Below are 21077 nucleotides of genomic sequence, written 5' to 3'. Positions count from 1 at the left end.
CTGCCCGCTATATAATTGATCCAATTATATAGCATGTATTTGAATGTTTTGAATGAATTCAGTGTTGACATAGATGCTATAAAACAGGACAATGTACAGTGTTTGTGAGTGATGCATTATTAAATATACACATCAGCCAGTCAACGAACACACGGTTGTTACCATGATGTATAGATATTAGTTACAACGCTACATCGGAAATATAACATAGCTGCCTACAACATATCAACTTTACGGTGCGAAACGTCCTGCTCTTGGTGTTTCGGGTCGATCGGATTGTTCGGCCTGAATTTGAGATTCTGTATCTGACTTGAACTTAACAAACAGGTACGGCTGAACCAAGTCCAGAAATACCCGCAATACTTACAGCAGCTCAGTACTCAGGGGAGTAAGATGCTGACAGACGCGCAAAGTGTTTATGACGGTGTTGTATAGCTGACCAATCACAGACTGGGCTTTTTCGGGATGTTGGCCTTCAAGAGACAGGAGTTATGGCGCGTTCACAGTACTGGAAAATATGGGAGAAACATTTTCGCGTCATCGGAAAGTTCTCGTGAACGACATTTCATGACGCTCTTATGATTCTACTTCCGTTTGGCAACTAGGGCGAGATTTTGATCACAGAGTTGCCCAGTTGGTGACGTATGTTTTATTAGTGACGCGCATGAACATGGCGGAACATGAACGTTTTACTCAATATAAAAGAATCAACCATCATATCACATACTGTAATATTGATTGATGTTGTAACGTCTGTTGGCATCGACTTTGCTCAGTTCAAAACGTTGTGTAGCCCTACTGGTAAACCAGCTCTAGATAAGGGCAAGTGTTCCCTTCTATACAGTGGCAATGCAATGTGCTTCTCATAAATAAAAGCAAAAGGTTAGTAGGCCTAGGTGATAGGCTACAAGGAAATAAAGGTGTTCGAACTTGAATCTGATCCTAAACAGTTCTGTTTAGGATCAGACGTTATCACCAGGACCATGAACGCGCCTTTAAAACCCAGCGTCTTTGGGAGGCTGAAAGAGGTTCTGCAGAAATGAAGAGTGAGAGATAGGCCTATATATTTTCAAAACTAAGGCACACACATACATTCTAATCATACACCCTACTGAATTAATTAACCAAAAAAAAGCTAAAATATGACCCCTTTAAAGCATTTAAAACATATTTAGAAAATAATATAGCCTATAGATTGAAAAATAGTTCGATAAATACCTGATATGCGGTACGTGTCGTATTCAATAAAAATATATTTAGATCAGTGAAAATAACCTGTTTAGTAGAAGGTAGCTAGTTCTACCTGAGGAGAAATGGGTGCAGCCGGCCTCGCTAAACTCCTCCCTCCTCGGATCGCTGTGCCTGTCGCTCTGAGCGGGTGTGTGATTTCAAGCCCATTCTGCTCACTTGTTTGCGCCGTGTGGGTCTCCTGAAGCGCGACGACATCACAGAGCTAGGTGGAATCGGTCGGAACCACTGCGTGTTGAAGACAAAACTGTATTAACTTAGCCTTATGGAGATGGTGTTCAGTAAGCATAATTGGTTTTCGTAACGTTAGAAGTATACGGGGCAACGAGAAAGATGGACTTAGCCTTCAAGAGTCACACTCCACGGAGTTCTCCGCTCACCAGTAGTTTGACCTCACCGTAGTTGCAGTGGGCGAGATCCTGGTGGTGGGGTCGTTTCTGGCTGAACAAGTGGCAATCGGATGGATAAACGACTCTACACTTCTCGGGAGAGGAACAAAACAATGATCATGTCGGTTTTACCCTTGAAGAAATTGAGACGCAACGGCAGATATCTTTTTGGAGTGATCCTGGTCTTGGGGTTTGTCGCAGTCTTCCACGAGTTCGTCGCTGCAAATACATGGAGCAACAACCACCGTAAGTTGGGGTTGCCACTCTTCGGGGGGGGGGGGGGGGGGGGGGGGGGGTTAGCAACAGGTTGCCTGAACAAGTGTCCACTTTTTTGTAGTTGTACCGCCTCAAATAAACGATCACAAATTAACAGGCAAAATTTGCGACAGACAGCAGTATGACATTTTCTATAAAACCTGCTCTTGGGAGCAAGTGATGGTTAACATACACTATGCAGATGATGGTTTACCCAACCAGCAGGAAGTTCCTGTTTTCTGCGGTCCTTGTATCATACAAAGATTCAATTCTATTTTAGTATAACAGAGTTGTTAAAATCTAAGGTAATATCTTTTTTATTAAAAACAACATTTTACATCGTTGGAATCCCAATTGGTTCGCATCTTCTAAATCTAACCTACAGGCTTCAATATAAAATGTTAAATTATAAACTACTTACTCAATGTCCTAACATGCTATATTAATGAATGACTTAGTTGTGAGGCTGTCACTGAGAAATTGTAGTCCCAAATAGGTAGATTTGGAGACTAGAACAGGAATCCCTCGCTCTCCAGTCTAGCCCTTCTTAAGGCGACCTACTCCAGCTAGGATTGCAGTGTGCGACCACAATTGCTGTTTTGTCCTAAGAGAGTTTGCGTTGGGAACCCCACCCTTATAATGATAGACCTCCAGACCAACAGTGTGTAAATACACACACACACACACACACACACACACACACACACACACACACACACACACACACACACACACACACACACACACACACACACACACACACACACACACACACACACACACAGTTCAGGATTCTATTGTCTGTACATGATTCTCAGCCATGTGTCTTCCCGATTGATTCTTGAGAATGGGAAGGCTTTTGTTGTAGCCTACAAGAGACGCATGGTTGAAACGCCGCCGCTTAGGAATATTAAAAATTACAACAATGGATCTACAACAATGCTCAAATATCCAGAATGGCAATAGCATGGCGTTGACAATGTGGGAGAAGGAAATGCTTTCTTCACTGTGTCAAACTGGGAATTTTGATAGATATCGAAGAACATATCTGCGACCGTCTTAACACCTGCAGATTCTCTAATCGATAGGTTTGCCAGGTTCAACCGGTTAGATTGTGGTTAGACAGTGAATACAGAGACTGGGTAATTAAAAAGCAGGGGTTAGGTGGTGAATACAGAGATGGAAATCTGAACAGCCTAGCCACTTGACTGTCTGTCTTGCCTATTTTGTGGGATTTACAGTTTCAATCGGTGCCTAATTGTTGTCACTCTCCACAGCCAATGCTGCAACAGGAGAACTTATTGGAGGGAGAGTACCAGATGGGGGGGTAAGTACAGCGACCTAATGGATACATAAAGGGTGTTTCTATTTATTTAGATATAAAGTGTTTGAGAACACTTCTCTTTGTCAATATTATTTGGGCTTGCTTCGAATGAGTGTCACATTGTTTTATTTCATCTGTCTATAACTGAACAAATTACATAGGTATTAATCATTGATCTGGAGCAGAGTGAGAGCGTATGTTTGAGTAAAACATTGCATGTAAAACATGTTTGTTCTAGGTGGCGGCGGGCTGCCCAAAGGGTTCGGAGCAGGATTTGACCGCACTGCGTTCCCGCTTTACAGCGCAGGCTTGGAAGGCTGAGGTAAAGTATTGGTTCTTTTTGCGAGTCAGAAAGTGCCTTTTTCCTTGCTTCCCATCCTTCCTTAACAAGCCGCCCATCTAGCATTTAGAGTTCCTTTCTGTGAAAACAGAAAGGAACCGTAACAAATCCCACACTTACTGAATATCTTGTCGGGTTAATGTCAAAAAGTATTTTTACAAACAAGTTTGTTGAAGTGGGATTGTAGGGTTGTAGTCCGATTGTACAAATCCCCCCCCGCACCTGTACTACCTCTTAGTCCGAATCACTGTAGCTTCATTCAGTTGGACCGTCGCCATAATGGGATCGTTCTCTCCCCGGGCCACATGAGTGGATGTAATTGGTCGGTCGCTTGGCTCACCATGCAGGAGAGTACATAGACGCCACCCGTTAAATTGGCTAAAAGGAATTCAAGGAAATCGATGGACCGAAATCACATGAGATGACATCATTGTAGCAAGGACAATGCTACACTCCACCTAGGTGACTTTAACTAGGCTGACTAGGGAGTTTGAAGACCGGTTTATTGTAAGGTCGTCGACAATCGTCCCCCATCTGCCCGCGCAGGAGCCTTGTCCCGGGATCTGTGCTTTGATGGCCGGTTGAACCTGTGCCCGTTGTTGCCTAATGTGCAACAGGTGTGCAGCCTCACCCAGCCCATCAGGCTGACTCAGGCCAGGTGACGCTGCCTCAAGCATCAATCATCCACACACACACACGACTACAAACCCTCCACAGTGAGTTAAACTCTTCAATCATAGGCGTTGAGATTAATTGAAAACATCTCCCACAGGGGATTGAAATGGCATATTCCACAAAGTCAATTTTTATTTTTGTCGGTATTCAAATTCCCGGGGGAACGTTTCCTGGCGGGGGCCCGGTGCGGCGAATGCACCGATCCCGGTTTGCCTCCACACATCTACTCCTCTTCCTCCTCTCCTGACGGCTCTGAGGAACTTGCCCCGGCCTGTCCGCCTCCCACCGCTGTTGGAGCGCGCGTGAATCCCAAGTGGGTGTGGGGAGGGGGACTCAGGTTACCATCGTTTTGAAGCTGTCTGGCTCCCGGGGAAGTTGAGCTGCCGGCTCGTCCTAGTTCACGTTGTTTATGCAAACAATAAGGATGATATTTTTAGCATGGTTATTAAATGTTTTATGATGTATATTTGTTTATATATAGTTTTTATATAATCGAGTACACTTATCTTGGCTATATTCTTATGCATTTATTTATTGATTATCTATATTTGTAACTATCTGTACTCATGCACTTTATCGTTGTGCCTCATCGAACCAGAGTCCTGGTGCCTTGATTGCACCTCGCCATGTAAATAAGGGTTGAGGTGGATGAATCATCCTACGTTGAGCACTTGCTCATTTGGGAACATTTACATACCCTAATCCACCACTGCCACGACGTTATACTCTTGGCTCAGGGGAGGGTGAGTTGTGTCTGCAGCAGCCATGCTACCTGGTGTCATGTAGTATATTGTTGTTTGATACATTCTCTTGGGTGTATGTATCAAACTACAATATACTTCTACAATCTTTCTTTCTTTCTTTCTTTCTTTCTTTCTTTCTTTCTTTCTTTCTTTCTTTCTTTCTTTCTTTCTTTCTTTCTTTCTTTCGTGTGTTTGTGTGAGTCACACAGTGACACGAGTCTTGGTCCATAACAGATCAGGAAGATTAGGAGGGCATTTACATTTGTTTGGATTCTAATCCACTTCGGCTTCTGGAGAAAATCCCAGAGTGGACTCTTCCTTTTACGTATTGAATGTGTGTGGTTGTACATTCTTAGGCTGGGGGTTCTTGTAATCATTTCCAAGCTCCGTTTTGAAATCATTCAAAAGTAATGTTCAACACATCCCATTTCACCTCTCAACCAACTGTACACGCACACAGACACACACACACGAACACACGGACACACACACACGAACACACACACGGACACACACACACGGACACACACAGGAGCTCGGATATCACCGCCTATTTAGCAGCAGGGAGAAAGGTGTAGGTTTACAGAACACCTGGAACCTGGTTAACATTCAAACTACTAACATTAGGTAGTTTGACCGGTTAACTTTCAAGCGCTCTCTTATGTATACATCTTTTTTAATTTGTTGTTAAAAATGTATTATACATATTGATATTATATATCGTTTTGATTTGCTTTTGTTAAACTTGCGCAGCAGACCTAGTGTGTTGTGCTCTCTCCTCAGTACAAAGGACGGGCCAACCTGCACGTCTTTGAGGACTGGTGTGGGAGCTCCATAGACCAGCTCCGGAAGAACCTGCACTACCCTCTGTACCCTCATGTGAGTGAACACACACGCACTCCCCTCTGTACCCCCACGTGAGTGAACACACACTGCACTGCCCTCTGTACCCCCATGTGAGTGAACACACACGCACTGCTACGCTAGGGTTGCTAATAACATCACACAACGATCATTGACTAAAACAACTTTTGTTGCATTTTCTTGTTGCAAAGTCAACGAATCCGTACCCATTAGAAGGTTAACATGTTGCCAGAAAGACAAGGTGTGCTAAACTGTTTCTAAAGGCTCTGCTTTACTATAACCTGAGAACAATCTCTCGGATTTCATTGCTGGAAACAATTAGAGTTTTAAAAAGCTGCCTTGCAGAACCAATCAATTATCTTTAGGGCCTGTATACTGGGGCAGTGACATGCAGAAGTAGTGTGCCTGTAAACAGAAACAAGTCTTACTTCACTATTTAAATGAACTTTAAATATCCTTGTTAAATTTATTTATATGATCAATGTTGCTCCGGGCAACCACACACACACACACACACACACACACACACACACACACACACACACACACACACACACACACACACACACACACACACACACACACACACACACACACACACACACACACACACACACACACACACACACACACACACACACACACTGTGTACCACACACACACACACACACACTGTGTACCTTAAACATCATGACTCCTATTGTCCCGTGCTTCCTTCTGTCAGACCAGAACCACGGTCCTGAAGCTGGCTGCCTCGCCCCAGTGGACCAACTATGGCCTCAGGATCTTTGGCTACCTGCATCCTTATGCTGACGGTATCCCTTCCATCCTACTCACAGCCTGCTGCAAAGGATATCATGGCCACTAGTGTCTACATCGCAGTTGAGTTTTGCATGTCCGCACACGCCTCTAACGCTGGGCCCCTTCTCTTGTGATCGTAGGGGAGTTTGTTTTTGCCGTGAGCTCTCAAGCCAATTCTGAATTCTGGCTCAGCGCGAATGAGTCTCCCCTCGACTGCCGTCTACAAGCATGGGTGGGCAAGGTAGGTCGCCTGGCCTCTCTCTAAACTTTGAGTGAGTCTCATCTGCCGGGGAATGCTGGTGTGACGTGGCCGTCTCTTTACAGACGGGCTCAGAGTGGACAGCACCCGGGGAGTACAACAAATTTGCAAGTCAGACATCAAGACCAGTTTGGTGAGTGGCCAAACGATTTTTCTAATCATAATAATGTTACTTAAAGTCGTAATGTTTAACATCGAGCCCCTCACAGGTAGTAGGCGGGAAACTTTCAGATTTCTAAAAACTCAATGACAGTGTTTTGTACTCTAACTGGCTGTGCAACTACGTGACACTAATAAGCATAGCATGACTGGCTAGGGGCCGTGATAAGGGGGGGGTTTGACTAATGATAGTAAGTAGTAATGAATGGCAAGCTTTTAATACTTTTATTAGCAGAGTGAATCAGCTCTAGGATGTGCAGCATGATCAGCATTGACTAAAGACGTGCGCAGGTTTTTTAAGTAACTAATTTTAATTATACACACTACGATGTAAATAATAATTGTTAACTCTAAACTCTTCCCCGGCTGCTGTTAGGATCAGTTTTCAGATTGTTCACCTTTTTTAAACTTGCAGTCGGACTTCCAACATGAGCCCGTTCTGCATGGGTGTATGTTTCAGTAAGGGTGAGGTCTATTTAGGTTTATACAGACTGATAAGAATCGTCATATACGTTCTCTGCTCTCGCTGCTGGTACCTCTGCCACCCTCCGAGAGGTTGAGACGAGCAGCATGAAGGAGGCATTGGACATGTCACGTCTAGCTAAGTACTGTTATAGGAGATCCACATTATTATACACATGCATATAGCGTGACCCTTTCATAACTATATTGGACTGGATCACACAACCTGTTTATAGCGTCTGTTTGTTAAGGACTGCACTAAAGCTTAGAAAACAACGTATTATTATTATTTAATTATGATGCGTATAATTGGATTGTATGTATCAGAAGAGATATGAAATACAGAATTATAAGCTCTGTTCCTTTTTTCTTTTTCATAATATGACTCATCGCATCATAGACAATCAAAGTTACTCGTCACAACTTGCTGACCGAACTCTTCCTCCTTCCAAATCCATGTATGACCTATTTATTTAGTGGTGATAACCACAAAGAAAACATGAAGTTACCGATTGGTTAAATACGATTATGTAACATCCTGACCCCAATGTAAAGGAAACCGCTCTTACAAAATCGAATGACTGTTAACCGACTCGATGCATCCCGAAGCCATGGCAACTGAGCTTTTGACGACGCAAATGCGTGGTATGAGCAATGCGCTACAAGATAACACCATGTCCAGATTAATATCAGAAGTTACTTCCAGAAGCAGAATGCTTTCATGGCTTGCAGAAAGGGATGGCTAACAGAATGCTCTGGCTAGCTGGTGTGTTTTACTGTTATGGCCGCAGAACTGACTGAATGACTTGCTATCTAACAGGCTGTCAGCACAGAGGAAGTACTTCTTTGAACTAATCCATAAGCAGGGGGACAGGGCTACGGACCATGTGGCGCTAGCGGTGAGTATTGCGCCCCTGCTTGTTTTAAAGGGGACACATTATACCACAAGGTGTGAGTGTGACTAGCAGTCACAAGCCGTTTTGAATATCGGCCTCTTCTGACATCACTAGCCGATTTGTGACGAGTAATCACACTCCCACCTGGTGGTATAACCACCCCCCCCTCCCCCCCCCCCCCCCCCCACCCGGCCGTAGGGACTGCACCCATTCCCCATGCTGTGGCACCGCTCGTTTTCGTCAATGAGGACGGAGAATAGATATACTTTCGTTCTGTTCCTCATGCAGTGGAAAATCAACCAGGAAGGTCTGAGGTTCACGGTGGTCGGCTCCCAACACATCTCCCTCTACACGAGTAAGTTCCACCCTGCCCCCAGTGGACACCCACAGCCTATTGCAGCCGTGTGTCATCTTGTGGTTCAGCACCAACACGTCTCCTTGTATCCGTTTGCCGTCCATCTTATCTCCTCGATGTCTAGGTATCGGTTCCATTCGAGTGGCTCTTCACCCGGCGTTCTTTCTTCTTCCTCTTCCTCCCCCGCAGGCGAGTCGTCGCTGTTCATGAGCGAAGTGGATCACATCCCGCAGACGGCCGGCAGCCACGCGAGAACGCCGCTCGACCAGCCTGGCAACAAGCCCGGTTACCAGGCCGACGGCCAGCCCTGCCACCCGCCCGGTCCGGACATGCTCAGGGAAGACCCTAGAGACACCTTCTACCGGCGTAAGACACCCCCCCCCGCGCCCCCCTTCCACAGTCCAGGCTCCATGCTGGGTAACCCCTCCGTAGATACTAGTCAACCATCGCTGGTCATCTCGCATGCAGGCACCCTGCAGCTTTTTTTTCAAATTCGTGTCAGTTTCGTCCCTCAGCCTTGAAAAGCCCCCTCAAACACTAAGTCAATGAATTATAGTGTTGTTTGCAAACGCAACTAACATCCCCCCCCCCCCCCCCCCCCCCCCCCCCCCCCCCCCCCCCTCCCGTGCCGCAGGGCAGATGATCCCCGCCCGGACCCTTCGCAGCGTGCTGCCCGACTGCTCCTACAGTCCCAGCTACATCATCAAAGGCTACGAGCTCCTTCGCTACCAGGGCCTGCAGTTTGTGAGTCCCCGGTCCCCAGATGATCGCGTCCTTCTGCAAACGCTTCGATTTGGCACGTCGTGTGGCTTTGGTTCCACGCTCTGCGTTGTCAAGCAAATGTCACGTTGGTACTGAAATGTCTGCGTGTTTTGATGACTCATTGTGGGTTCGCGGTGCCAATTATGGTCACTTCCTGTCCCCCTAACCCCAGGTGCACATGACCTACATCCACCCCAATGACTACACGCGCCTCACACACATGGAGACGGAGAACAGCTGCTTCTACCACGAGAGTGCCGAGTCTCTGAAGTAGTGAGTGCACCTGCATCGTTGAATATGAAGTAACTAGATACCGATGTGACCCCATGTGACCGTGTCACCTGAGGAGAATTGCTTTGGATACGCCCGACACATTATGCCAGCGGGGAATACAGTTGTGTTTTTACGAGGTCATTGTAATCGTGCTTGTTGTTCGACCTCAAAGTGTTGAGAAAGGTGTGTGCATTTTGAAATGTTTTCGCTATAATGGCCCACAAGCTGCTAGACGTCGGCCCAGTCGGTGTGACCACTGAAGCGTCTCTTGTTTGAACCTCCTCACGCTCAGCTTTGGACTGCCGCGGTACATGAGTCTGGACCGGCCCGGGGGGCGCGGGGACCCGTTCCGTCAGAGAGGTAGGCCGCTCTCCAAAGGGGGGCGACCCCCGCCCCGCCCCATCCCAGACACACCGCATCGACCCCCTGTGCGTCCCAACCCTCGTTCACGTCGTGTGTCTGTGGATCTGTCCTAGACTCGCCTCTCCAGCAGAGTGACGAAGACCCGGAGGAAGAGGATTACCGTGCTCCGGCGGGGGGCTGGGGGGGCGCCGACGACGGCCTCCACGTGGCGTACGACGAAGACGAAGACGACGAGACCGACGCTCAACGGCCCCGCCGCAACCTCTTGTCCCGGGGCGAGGCGGGGGAACCCCGAGGCAGGGTCCGGAACGCTTCGGACGCAGAGCCCCGCGCCCCGGCCCGGCGGCGGGACGCAGCGCGTCCGCGCGCCCAGCCGGGAGCGGCGGGACGCGGCGTCCACCAACCCGACGTAGCGCCTCAACCGAGGACCGACAGACCGCCGGCGCGGCAGGAGGTGAGGCCGCGGGACGCCGACAGACGCCCGGAGGTGAACGCAGACCAGGCGCGCGATCGGGGGGACGCGTTCCGGAGGGCGAAGGCCCGGCCTGCGGTAACCCAGCAGCCCCCCCCGGCAGACCCGGTAGTCCGTAAGAGGAAGAGGAAGAGACGACCGGTGAAGGGGGGCGGAGGTGGAAAGCTGCGGGTGCCGACGGGGGTACCGGCGAAGGGCAGCCAGGACGGCTCTGTCCCTCAGCCGGCCGTCGCTGTGACGCCCCGCCCGGACCTCTCTGCCTCCCGTTCCAAAGGCCCCCACCTCCCCGCCCCGCATATCAAGCCCTACAGAGACCCCCACCCAGACCTCCCCGCCCCGCATATCAAGCCCTACAGAGACCCCCACCGAGACCTCCCCGCCCCGCAAATCAAGCCCTCCAGAGACCCCCACCGAGACCTCCCCGCCCCCAGTACCAAGCCCTACAGAGACCCCCACCGAGACCTCCCCGCCCCCAGTACCAAGCCCTACAGAGACCCCCACCGAGACCTCCCCGCCCCCAGTACCAAGCCCTACAGAGACCCCGACGCGATCATCTCCGACCCTGCAATAAAAAACCTCACCAAGAGGGCGGGGACCAACCACACCGACACGTCCACCGTCGTCAGGAGTGCGGAAGCGTTTTGGGACGAGGGGGGCGCCCGGGTGGCCCGAGGCGGGTCGAGGCGATCCGGGTGGGACCAGGGGGGCGTCGAGGGGGACACCAGCTACGAGGAGGCGGCGCCGACGCCGCTGGTGTTCGACCCCGAGGTGGTGTGGAGCCAGACCTTCCAGGCGGACCAGCTGGACCTGCAGCTGCTGCGCTCCGATTGGATCGACCTGAACTGCAACGTGTCGGGCAACTTGCTGCTGCAGCCCGCCGACGCGCAGGCCGTCGTCCGGACCTACGTGGACAAGCTGAACCTCAAGCATCAGGGGTATGTGCCCGTGTGCCGCAGCTGCTACTTCCTCGCCGACTACAGGGTTTGTTGTGTACGATCATTGGTATACCCCCGTGTTATCTCCCTTAGACATGGGAACCGGGGCCTCGGAGGCGGGGCTTATTCTTCAGAGGTCTGATTAATTGATGACTGATGGACAGAAAAATGTATTTCAACTTAATATTTGGCATTTATATCTTGAGAAATGCAAACATTTTTGCCTCAAATGATTGTAAAATTAGTATTTATTTTGCCATTATAGTGTCAAGTTATGACATGTTTGTTCTATATATTCGATTAACTATTTAAAAAATAGACTTGTTACTAGTATAAAAACACCATCAAAACAATAAGGATGATGATTAACAGAAGAGGGAGAGACCCAGTCAGAATGATTTCCCACTGTCCTTGCTCACCACTGCCTCCGGCCCTCGCGTGTGTCCAGGCGTTACACTCTGGTTCGAGTTGTGAACGTGGAGAAGCGCGTGGACCGCGCCCAAGGCAGCCGGTACCTCCTGGAGCTGGAGCTGAAGGACCCCAGTGGCGAGCTGCGCCGCCTGTCACACTACGTCTACAGTCTGATTCGTTGGAAAAAGCCTCGATCCAGGAGGTTACCGCCCCTTCGATCCGTCCCGGAGGTCATTCTGTGTAACCCGTTTGGTTTTCAGTGGAACCCCACTGCCACTGTCCACTTCATTGTACCAGGTACGCACGCACACACGTACGCACGCACATGCTCGCACACACACACACCTACATTCTATATCTACCTTCTAAGATTTCTATATTTGTTTTGCTTCTCCATCACTTCAAAATGTGCTCATGTGTGTCTCAGTGAAGAACCAGGCCCGCTGGGTCATCCAGCTCATCTCGGACATGGAGGCGTTGTACCGCGTCACCAGAGACCGTGACTTCAGCCTCATCATCGTCGACTACGACAGCACAGACATGGATGTGAAGAAGGCCCTGGATGCGGCCTCTCTTCCTCAGTATGTCTGCTTATGATTCTTCTTCTTCTACTACTACTACTAAGTTGAATGCTCATTGTTACTCAATGTATCCACTATTATATAGTAAAAGTTTTTTTTTTAAATGTTTTTATTGATGTTTGTGCTCTTTGTAGGTATGAATACCTAAAGCTGAGTGGGAACTTCCAGCGTGCAGCTGGGCTTCAGGCTGGAGTTGACCTCATCACTGTGAGCGACGCGTACACAACCATCACTTTGATTTCACCCCGCCACAAAACACATCCTCGCTCTAGACCAGAGCTCAACCACAAACATTTTTTCTTGCAAAGTCAAACTAATCATTCTTAACCTACTTCCTGTATATACAACGAGAGGGTAGCCTATGATCTGGGGTAGCAAAGCAATTGCAAGACGTACAAATGGCGCCATGGCGTGATAAAGGTTGGGAACTGTTGTGGTTTAGCCGGGCTACTGCCAGACCAAGCTCAATCGTAGATTGAGCTTGGTCTGGGGAAGCTGCTGTCATTTTCTTCAGCACAAGAGGCGTGATCAACGGTTCAAATGACTCTGTACGCAATTGGCTGCTTGCCAATACGGGCCAGGGGGAGAAGCCAGCTCGGTGATTGGCTCCCACTAGAACGTATCGGAAGCAGAAAGAAACGTATTGCTCTTCTCCAGACCCCGTATTGCTCTTTCGCAGAACGGGCCGGGGGGGCACCCGGTCTAGTTGTGGTAGACGCTCACCATGCATTTATCTTCCTTCTCGCCATTCTCCGTTGCCCAGGACGACCACAGCATCGTGTTCCTGTGTGACCTTCACATCTCCTTCCCCATGGCGATCCTGGACAGCATCAGGAAGCACTGCGTAGAAGGCTACATGGCCTTCGCGCCCATCCTCATGAGACTCGACTGTGGAGCCACGCCCCAGGAACCCAGAGGCACGCGCGCACGCACACACGCACTTCAATTAACTCACTCTCTTCAGTCACTCACTCCACTAAACTAAACTAACAGTAATTTAATATGATATGGAATATTAACTGTGTGTGTGTGTGTGTGTGTGTGTGTGTGTGTGTGTGTGTGTGTGTGTGTGTGTGTGTGTGTGTGTGTGTGTGTGTGTGTGTGTGTGTGTGTGCAGGCTACTGGGAGGTGAATGGCTTTGGGCTGCTGAGTGTTTACAAGTCAGACCTGTTGGCCGCTGGGGGGATGAACACCAGGGAGTTCACCGACCGCTGGGGAGGAGAGGACTGGGAGCTCCTCGACAGGTTAGGCTTTTCTAACCTGGGCACCGAGGCGGCGTGTGGCTCAGGAGGTAGAGCGGGTTGTCTGGTAACGGGAAAGGTTGCTGGTTCAATCGCCGGCTCCTCCTAGCTCAGTGTCGAGGTGTCCCTGAGCAAGGCACCTGACCCTAACTGCTCCCGACGAGCTGGCTGTTTACTGGCATGTCGGACAGCGCCATTGTTGTGTGAATGTGGGAGCATGGATGGGTAAATGTTAGGCAATACTGTAAAGCGCTTCGAGTGGCCACTGCTTACAAATGCAATGCTGGTATAAATGCATTCCATTTTCTATGTTGTTCATCGGGGCTCTTTTGCAATGCTTTCTTCTATTCTTGTAAATGTGTATATTCTCTGAGTAAATTCCCACGCGCCACCAGCAATACCCTTACATACTATCCGTGGTATGCATACCGCAGGTTGAAAAACCCTTGGATAGGTTGGGATAGGATTTAATATGTTGTCTGGTTATTACACAATCTAACGTTTAGTTCTGAATTTCTTGTTGAAAGGCCCCAGCTTCACCCTCTCACTCTCTGGCTCTCCCTCCCTCCCTCCCTCCCTCTCTCCCTCCCTCCCTCCCTCAGGATACTGCAGTCAGGTCTGGAGGTGGAGAGGATCCACCTCAGGAACTTCTTCCACTACTACCACTCCAAGAGGGGCATGTGGAACCGCCGCACCATGTCCAACTCCAGGTAAACCTTTTAGATTAGATTTTTAGATTAGATTCACAATAAAGTCAATCTAATCTAATCTAATCTAATCCACAGGGCCCCGCTGCGCTAGTGGCAACCCCAATACCTTAACGCCTAACACGACGCACCCTGAGGACGGACCGGGCTCCCCGGGTGCTTTGATGGTAAGGGCGCTGGCTCGGACGACCCTCTTTGCTCTCAGGGTTGAGCTCTGTACCACCAGTGCCCCCGCTGGATGGAGGAGCACATTGCACAGGAGATACTACTGATTGGGGAGTGCACAACCTTTACACTCCCAGAACATTACGCTCCCGGATCAAATCCATCACCAAATCTGCCTTCTTTCACCTCAAAAACATTTCCCTACTCCGCCCGACACCGTCCAACTCTGTGGCTGACACCGTCATCACCTCCCGAATGGCACCATCGCATTGGAGTCCTGTCCAGAGCTCCAAGCAAACCCCTGGAACCCTGAAACACTGGCTCCCCATCAAATCCGTTGGTTTGAAAGGCGCAATATAAATTAAATGTATTATTATTCTTATTATAGCTCAGGCCCTACATGATGATGCAACAATCTGCTTCTGGGTGACTTGAACCGGATGCTGCACAACTCGTCTGCTAGTTTGTATTTATTATACCGATCCTACTGAGATTTTATTTTTGTGTTTTGTGTTTTATCTTCGAGATATAAGGGAGATATTTGTAATGTATATAAGGAATTATTTTACTATCCAGAGTTTTTATATTTCACAAGTAATGTACTTTCAGAGGATTGAATGGGTTTTCAGAAGATGCCTTTGCATCAGCACACCAACGGAAACACGAATCGATGATCGATTGATCTTGGTCTTACTAACTCAAATATGTTCACATCAGTCACGCCTTCCCCACTAATGTGAATGCCATATATGTGCCTTCTTTCCTCCTTCATATTTGAGGAACACGGTTGTTTAAAAATACATTTCTGTAAATGACATCGCACAACCTAGAACTAGGGTAACTATTTTAAACCATAGCCCAAAGTAAATTTTCCCCAAAAACAGCTGTTGTTTCTCCGCTCAGACACAGATAATGGCATTAAGTGAACTGTTCAAACTTTAAATTTCCTCTTATCAATTCTTATTTGAAGACAGGAATATTGGCAGCTAACGAAATATGCTACATTCCAGTACAGAACTCTTATTCTGTAATGAACCCTCAACGCCAGCCAGAATGTATTTTTCAGCACAATGGCAGTTTGTTAATTCATGTATTTTCACTATTCTCCACTTTTCAAAATGTTATTAGTTAGTAATAATTTATGATTCTTTTACCCACAATTTTTGGGCTTCTCCAATCTGATACAAATGTTCTAAGTTGATTTTGTTGTGTTTTATTTTTTGTTTTGTTGTTAAATTAAAGTTATGCCTTTTTAGAATATAAAAGAGGATGCTATTGTATATATATATATATATGTTTGGTTTAAGCAAAGGGTTTTTACAGTTAAATTACACTCCAGGCTTTAGACATAATACCTCATTTTCCCTCAGTACAGTGGGTCATTTAATGTCTGTCTTGTATGTTCTGATGTCTCTCAGGTGAAGATTTCCCAATACACTGTCTTGACAAATTGGTTATAAATTATTTTCTAAAACGTTTTGTTTTTATGGAATATGCACATTTTCTATAGCCTACACATTGCTACATGGATGGCTGGTATACAGGTGCTGGTCAAATTATTAGAATATCATGAAAAAGTTGATTTATTTCAGTAATTATATTCAGAACGTGAAACTTACATATTATATCAATTCATTACACACAGAGTGATATATTTGAAATGTTTATTTCTTTTAATTTGGATGATTAGTACTGACAATTACTGAAAATCCCAAATTCAGTATCTCAGAAAATTAGAATATTAGTTACGACTAGTACAAAAAATGATTTTTTAGAAATGTGGGCCAACTGAAAAGTATGAACATGGAAAGTTTCAGCATGTATGGCAATCAATACTTAGTTGCAGCTCCTTTTGCCTGAATTGCTGCAGCAATACGGCGTGGCATGGAGTCGACCAGTCTGTTGCACTCCTCAGGTGTTATGAGAGCCCAGGTTGCTTTAATAGTGGCCTTCAGCTCTTCAGCATTGTTGGGTCTGGCATCTCGCATCTTCCGCTTCACAATACCCCATAGGTTTTCTATGGGGTTAAGGTCAGGTGAGTTTGCAGGCCAATCAAGAAGAGGGATACCATGGTCCTTAAACCAGGTACTGGTAGATTTGGCACTGTGTGCAGGTGCCAAGTCATGTTGGAAAATGAAATCGTCACCTCCATAAAGTTGGTCCGCGGCAGGCAGCATAAAGTGTTCTAAAACTTCCTGGTAGACTGCTGCATTGACCCTGGACCTCAGGAAACACAGTGGACCAACAGCAGCAGATGACATGGCACCCCAGACCATTACTGACTGTGGAAATTTTACACTGGACTTCAGGCAACGTGGATTCTGTGCCTCTCCTGTCTTCCTCCAGACTCTGGGACCTTGATTTCCAAAGGAGATACAAAATTTACTTTCATCTGAAAACATAACTTTGGACCACTCAGCAGCAGTCCAGTCCTTTTTGTCTTGAGCCCAGGCGAGACGCTTTTGACGTTGTCTCTTATTCAAGAGTGGCTTTACACGAGGAATGCGACAGCTGAAGCCCATATCTTGCATACGTCGGTGTGTGGTGCTTCTTGAAGCACTGACTCCAGCTACAGTCCACTCTTTGTGGATCTCCCCCACATTTTTGAATCGGTTTTGTTTGACAATCCTCTCCAGGGCGCGTTTATCCCTCTTGCTTGTACACTCTTTTCTACCACATCTTTTTCTTCCCTTCGCCTCTCTATTAATGTGCTTGGACACAGAGCTCTGGGAACATCCAACCTCTTTGGCAATGACCTTTTGTGTCTTGCCCTCCTTCTTTAAAGTATCAATGGTCATCTTTTGGACAGTTGTCAAGTCAGCAGTCTTCCCCATGATTGTGTGTCATACAGAATCAAAACGAGAGACCATTTAAAGGCTTTTCCAGGTGTTTTGAGTTAGTTAGCTAATTAGAGTGTGGCACCAGGTGTCTTCAATATCTGACCTTTTCACCATATTCTAATTTTCTGAGATGTTGAATTTAGGGTTTTCATTGGTTGTCAGCTATAATCATCTTCTTTTTGGCAAAAAACACTTATAATGTATCAGTCTGTTTGGAATGAATGTATACATTCTACAGGTTTGACTTTCTAAATGGAATTAATGAAATAAATCAACTTTTTCATGATATTCTAATAATATGACCAGCACCTGTATATATCCATATTTTAAAGTGGGATCATCACTATCCAAACAAATTTACATTTAGTATAGTATTATAACTACTATAGTGCTAGTGGATGAAGTCTTATGGTGATCATAGCATGTCACCTTTTGCTCTGCAAAATGACTTGCAGTAGATATACAAATCTATTCGGCCTACCTGCCAACGGGGAGTAACTTTTCCACCTAGTGTGCCAATATATCAAGGTTCGCCTGACAGATTCAAATCTTAAATGGCGCAACTTACAGGGCATGTTAAAGCAAGGTCTAGCAGTGCTGTTTTCAGCTGAGGTTTCACTCAAGTCCTTCACTTGACTTTCCACACATACTGGTGCCATCCTTCCTTAGGAATTTCTTCAAGTTAAAATAATCAAAGAAATACTTCTGCATTCTATCTTCATTCCGCTTAAACCCTATATTCAAGTCTAGCCACTGAGAAAAGCTCTGGGCCCTGGCTACTGTCATGTCATAAGTATATAAGTACACTACTACTGTAAGGATAAGGAAATATCACTGCAGTAGTAGGATATACATTGGCAGATTATTTGCAGATAAAATGGGCTCATGCTCACTTCCACACTTCATGCTCATCAGATAAATATTATACCACAATAGAACGTGTGTGTGTGTGTGTGTGTGTGTGTGTGTGTGTGTGTGTGTGTGTGTGTGTGTGTGTGTGTGTGTGTGTGTGTGTGTGTGTGTGTGTGTGTGTGTCTCGATTAAAACCAGAGTGAAAAGCAGAACATCATTCTTCACTGGTGCCTCCTGAACTTCAGGCACACTGCGCATGTCCCGACCAACCGACCACACGGCACACCGGGAAATCCATTTACCTTGAGCCGCAGCCACAGCTAGCCCGCCTACCGCTGACGAGCCTATCTAGTAGGCAGGGATCAAACGGGACGTGTTTAAGATGAATAAATACAGTCAACGTTTAATACCTGTCATGTGCAGGTATCGAAACACCATGGTGTAAAGTAGCACGCCATTAGTTCCGTAGAGATTCTTGGATCATAACGTGTCTTTGGTGGTCTTTTGAAGCAAATCGTCCCATGTTATGGAAGCGACGCGGAGATCAGTCTGGCGGGCTGTCATCACTTTCATAAACAAGCCTGCTGGTCTGGTAGATATCTTTCGACATTGAGACATTGGTAAGGATGACATTGAATACATTAATACCGTGATATTACTTGGAGAGGATGCCCGCTGTTTTAATTGAATTGCCAGTCTGTTATGGGCTAGCACTCGCTGCAATGCAGTAAGCTGCTTTCCTTGCTACTGCTAGCCATGTGGTTGCTAACATTAGCCCAATTATCTGATCACGGCCAGACGCTGTGTACGCTGAATGTCATTGCCAGCAAAGATAACGGGCGGTCTGGTATTATGGTTAGCTTCATTGAGGAGAGGTGGGGAAAAAGATCTAAATCAAACTTGCAAAAATATCTAGAACAAACTAAAGCTTACAGCTAGCTAGCATCTCATGGAGCCTGCTCTATGAATCACTGGACTGAGAGAATGACAGCTCTTGATTGTCATCAACATATGTTATTGTTGTCAAGTTCGCTGGGCTGTTGACATTCACTTTGGTAATTGTGCCTCTGTCAGTCCTAAACACAGGGTTGTCTGTGTCCATATGATCAATACATTTGTTTTATTTTGTATAGACGCAATCATGCCGGGGAAGTTGAAAGCCAAAATTGTTGCGGGGCGCCACTTGCCCGTAATGGACCGAGCCAGCGACCTTACCGATGCATTTGTGGAGGTGGGTTAAGATCATCAGTAGTGGTAGCAGTTTGCCAAACACCCTACACTGTTTATATTAAGGACCCAATACCAATGGTAGCATCGTTTGTTTGTTTTTTAAAAAAAGAAATTGGGTCGATATTGGTATATTCTTGTTATTTAATTGACATTTCATATTGATTATGTATGAAGATACTGTGAAATATCAATACAATTGTTTTTCTAATTGAATATGCTGATTAACTCTGTAACGCATGTGCCATATGTATTGCAGGTCAAGTTCGGTAACACAACTTTTAAAACGGATGTCTATCCCAAGTGTCTAAACCCGCAGTGGAACTCAGAATGGTTCAAATTTGAGGTTTGGAGCATTTGAAAATGTTGGACCCATGAAATTAATTTGGTGAATGAATCCACTCCCACTAAGTAATCCTCTTCCTCTCTCCCCTGCAGGTTGATGATGAGGACCTGCAGGATGAGCCACTGCAGATCACAGTCCTGGACCACGATACATACAGTGCTAACGACGCCATAGGGAAAGTGTACATCGACATCGACCCCTTGCTCTGCAGCGAGGCAGCCTCCGTCATCTCTGGCTGGTTCCCAATCTACGACACAATCCATGGTAGATCATCATCATCATCATCATCCTCATGACCCACTGTGGTTCTGCAATGTGTTGATGACTGCTCACAGCCGTTCACTCTTCCTCCAGGTATCCGAGGAGAGATCAACGTTCTCGTCAAAGTGGATCTTTTCAACGACTTGAACCGCTTCAGACAGTCCTCGTGTGGGGTCAAATTCTTCTGCAGTGAGTTACCTCTCTGTGTCCGTGTCTGTGTCCGTGTCCGTGTCTGTGTCTGTGTCTGTGTCTGTGTCTGTGTCTGTGTCTGTGTCTGTGTCCGTGTCCGTGTCCGTGTCCGTGTCCGTGTCCGTGTCCGTGTCCGTGTCCGTGTCCGTGTCCGTGTCCGTGTCCGTGTCCGTGTCTGTGTCTGTCGTCGTGGTAGAGCGATGAAATCTGGTGCAGGAATAGGAGTTTGACCCTTGTGTTAATCAATGGACCTGACTTTGTTGTGGCGATCGTGTGCTCTCTGCATAACAGCTACGTCTATTCCGCTGTGCTATCGAGCTGCCATGGTCCATGGGTTTGTGGAAGAGCTGGTGGTGAACGAAGACCCGGAGTACCAGTGGATCGACCGCATCAGGACCCCCAGAGCCTCCAATGAAGCCCGCCAGAGACTCATTTCCCTCATGTCTGGTAGAGCAAATGTCAACCATTTCTGAACATTGATTTCCCCCTGCATTGTGAAATGAGGCAGTACTTCATAACGGCTTTTTTTATTTAATATTTAGAAAGTTTATGTCATTTTCCTATTTTGTTTATGTTGTATTATGTATTTTTTCTGTATTGAGGACGACTCGTCTGTTGATTGTATGGTGTACGTTTTCGATCCCTGGTATAGTACAGTCGTAGTTGACATCTCGCGACCGTC

At 46.9% G+C, this 21077-nt stretch overlaps 2 protein-coding genes across 18 annotated transcripts in view; both read left to right on the top strand.

The window, feature by feature from the left end:
* Positions 1-1357: 1357 nt before the first annotated feature.
* Positions 1358-16154, top strand: b4galnt3b (beta-1,4-N-acetyl-galactosaminyl transferase 3b). The gene is made up of 21 exons (XM_030366863.1): positions 1358-1883; positions 3170-3219; positions 3455-3538; positions 5758-5853; positions 6563-6653; positions 6780-6880; positions 6964-7031; positions 8340-8418; positions 8704-8770; positions 8960-9136; positions 9405-9514; positions 9705-9805; positions 10098-10165; positions 10282-11575; positions 12024-12283; positions 12414-12567; positions 12702-12774; positions 13331-13484; positions 13685-13811; positions 14411-14518; positions 14594-16154. The coding sequence occupies exons 1-21, from the start codon at positions 1709-1711 to the stop codon at positions 14607-14609; spliced, it is 3453 nt and encodes a 1150-aa protein (XP_030222723.1). The 5' UTR covers positions 1358-1708; the 3' UTR covers positions 14610-16154.
* Positions 16155-18657: 2503 nt separating this feature from the next.
* c2cd5 (C2 calcium dependent domain containing 5) overlaps positions 18658-21077 on the top strand; it is a 29146-nt gene continuing 26726 nt past the window's right edge. For 13 of the 17 annotated variants that reach the window (XM_030367350.1, XM_030367347.1, XM_030367345.1 and 10 more), the window contains exons 1-6: positions 18659-18992; positions 19506-19603; positions 19859-19945; positions 20038-20209; positions 20300-20395; positions 20687-20842. In XM_030367350.1, the coding sequence (XP_030223210.1) occupies positions 19514-19603; positions 19859-19945; positions 20038-20209; positions 20300-20395; positions 20687-20842 (601 nt within the window). In that variant the 5' untranslated portion in view covers positions 18659-18992; positions 19506-19513. Of the gene's footprint in view, positions 18993-19505; positions 19604-19858; positions 19946-20037; positions 20210-20299; positions 20396-20686; positions 20843-21077 lie in introns of all 17 variants that reach the window. The other 4 variants (XM_030367351.1, XM_030367353.1, XM_030367342.1 and 1 more) reach the window with 2 other exon arrangements.

Source organism: Gadus morhua, chromosome 9 (assembly GCF_902167405.1).
Source record: "Gadus morhua chromosome 9, gadMor3.0, whole genome shotgun sequence".
Lineage (NCBI taxonomy): Eukaryota > Metazoa > Chordata > Actinopteri > Gadiformes > Gadidae > Gadus > Gadus morhua.
Note: the sequence above shows the minus strand (reverse complement) of the source record. Positions and strands in the feature narration are given on the sequence as shown.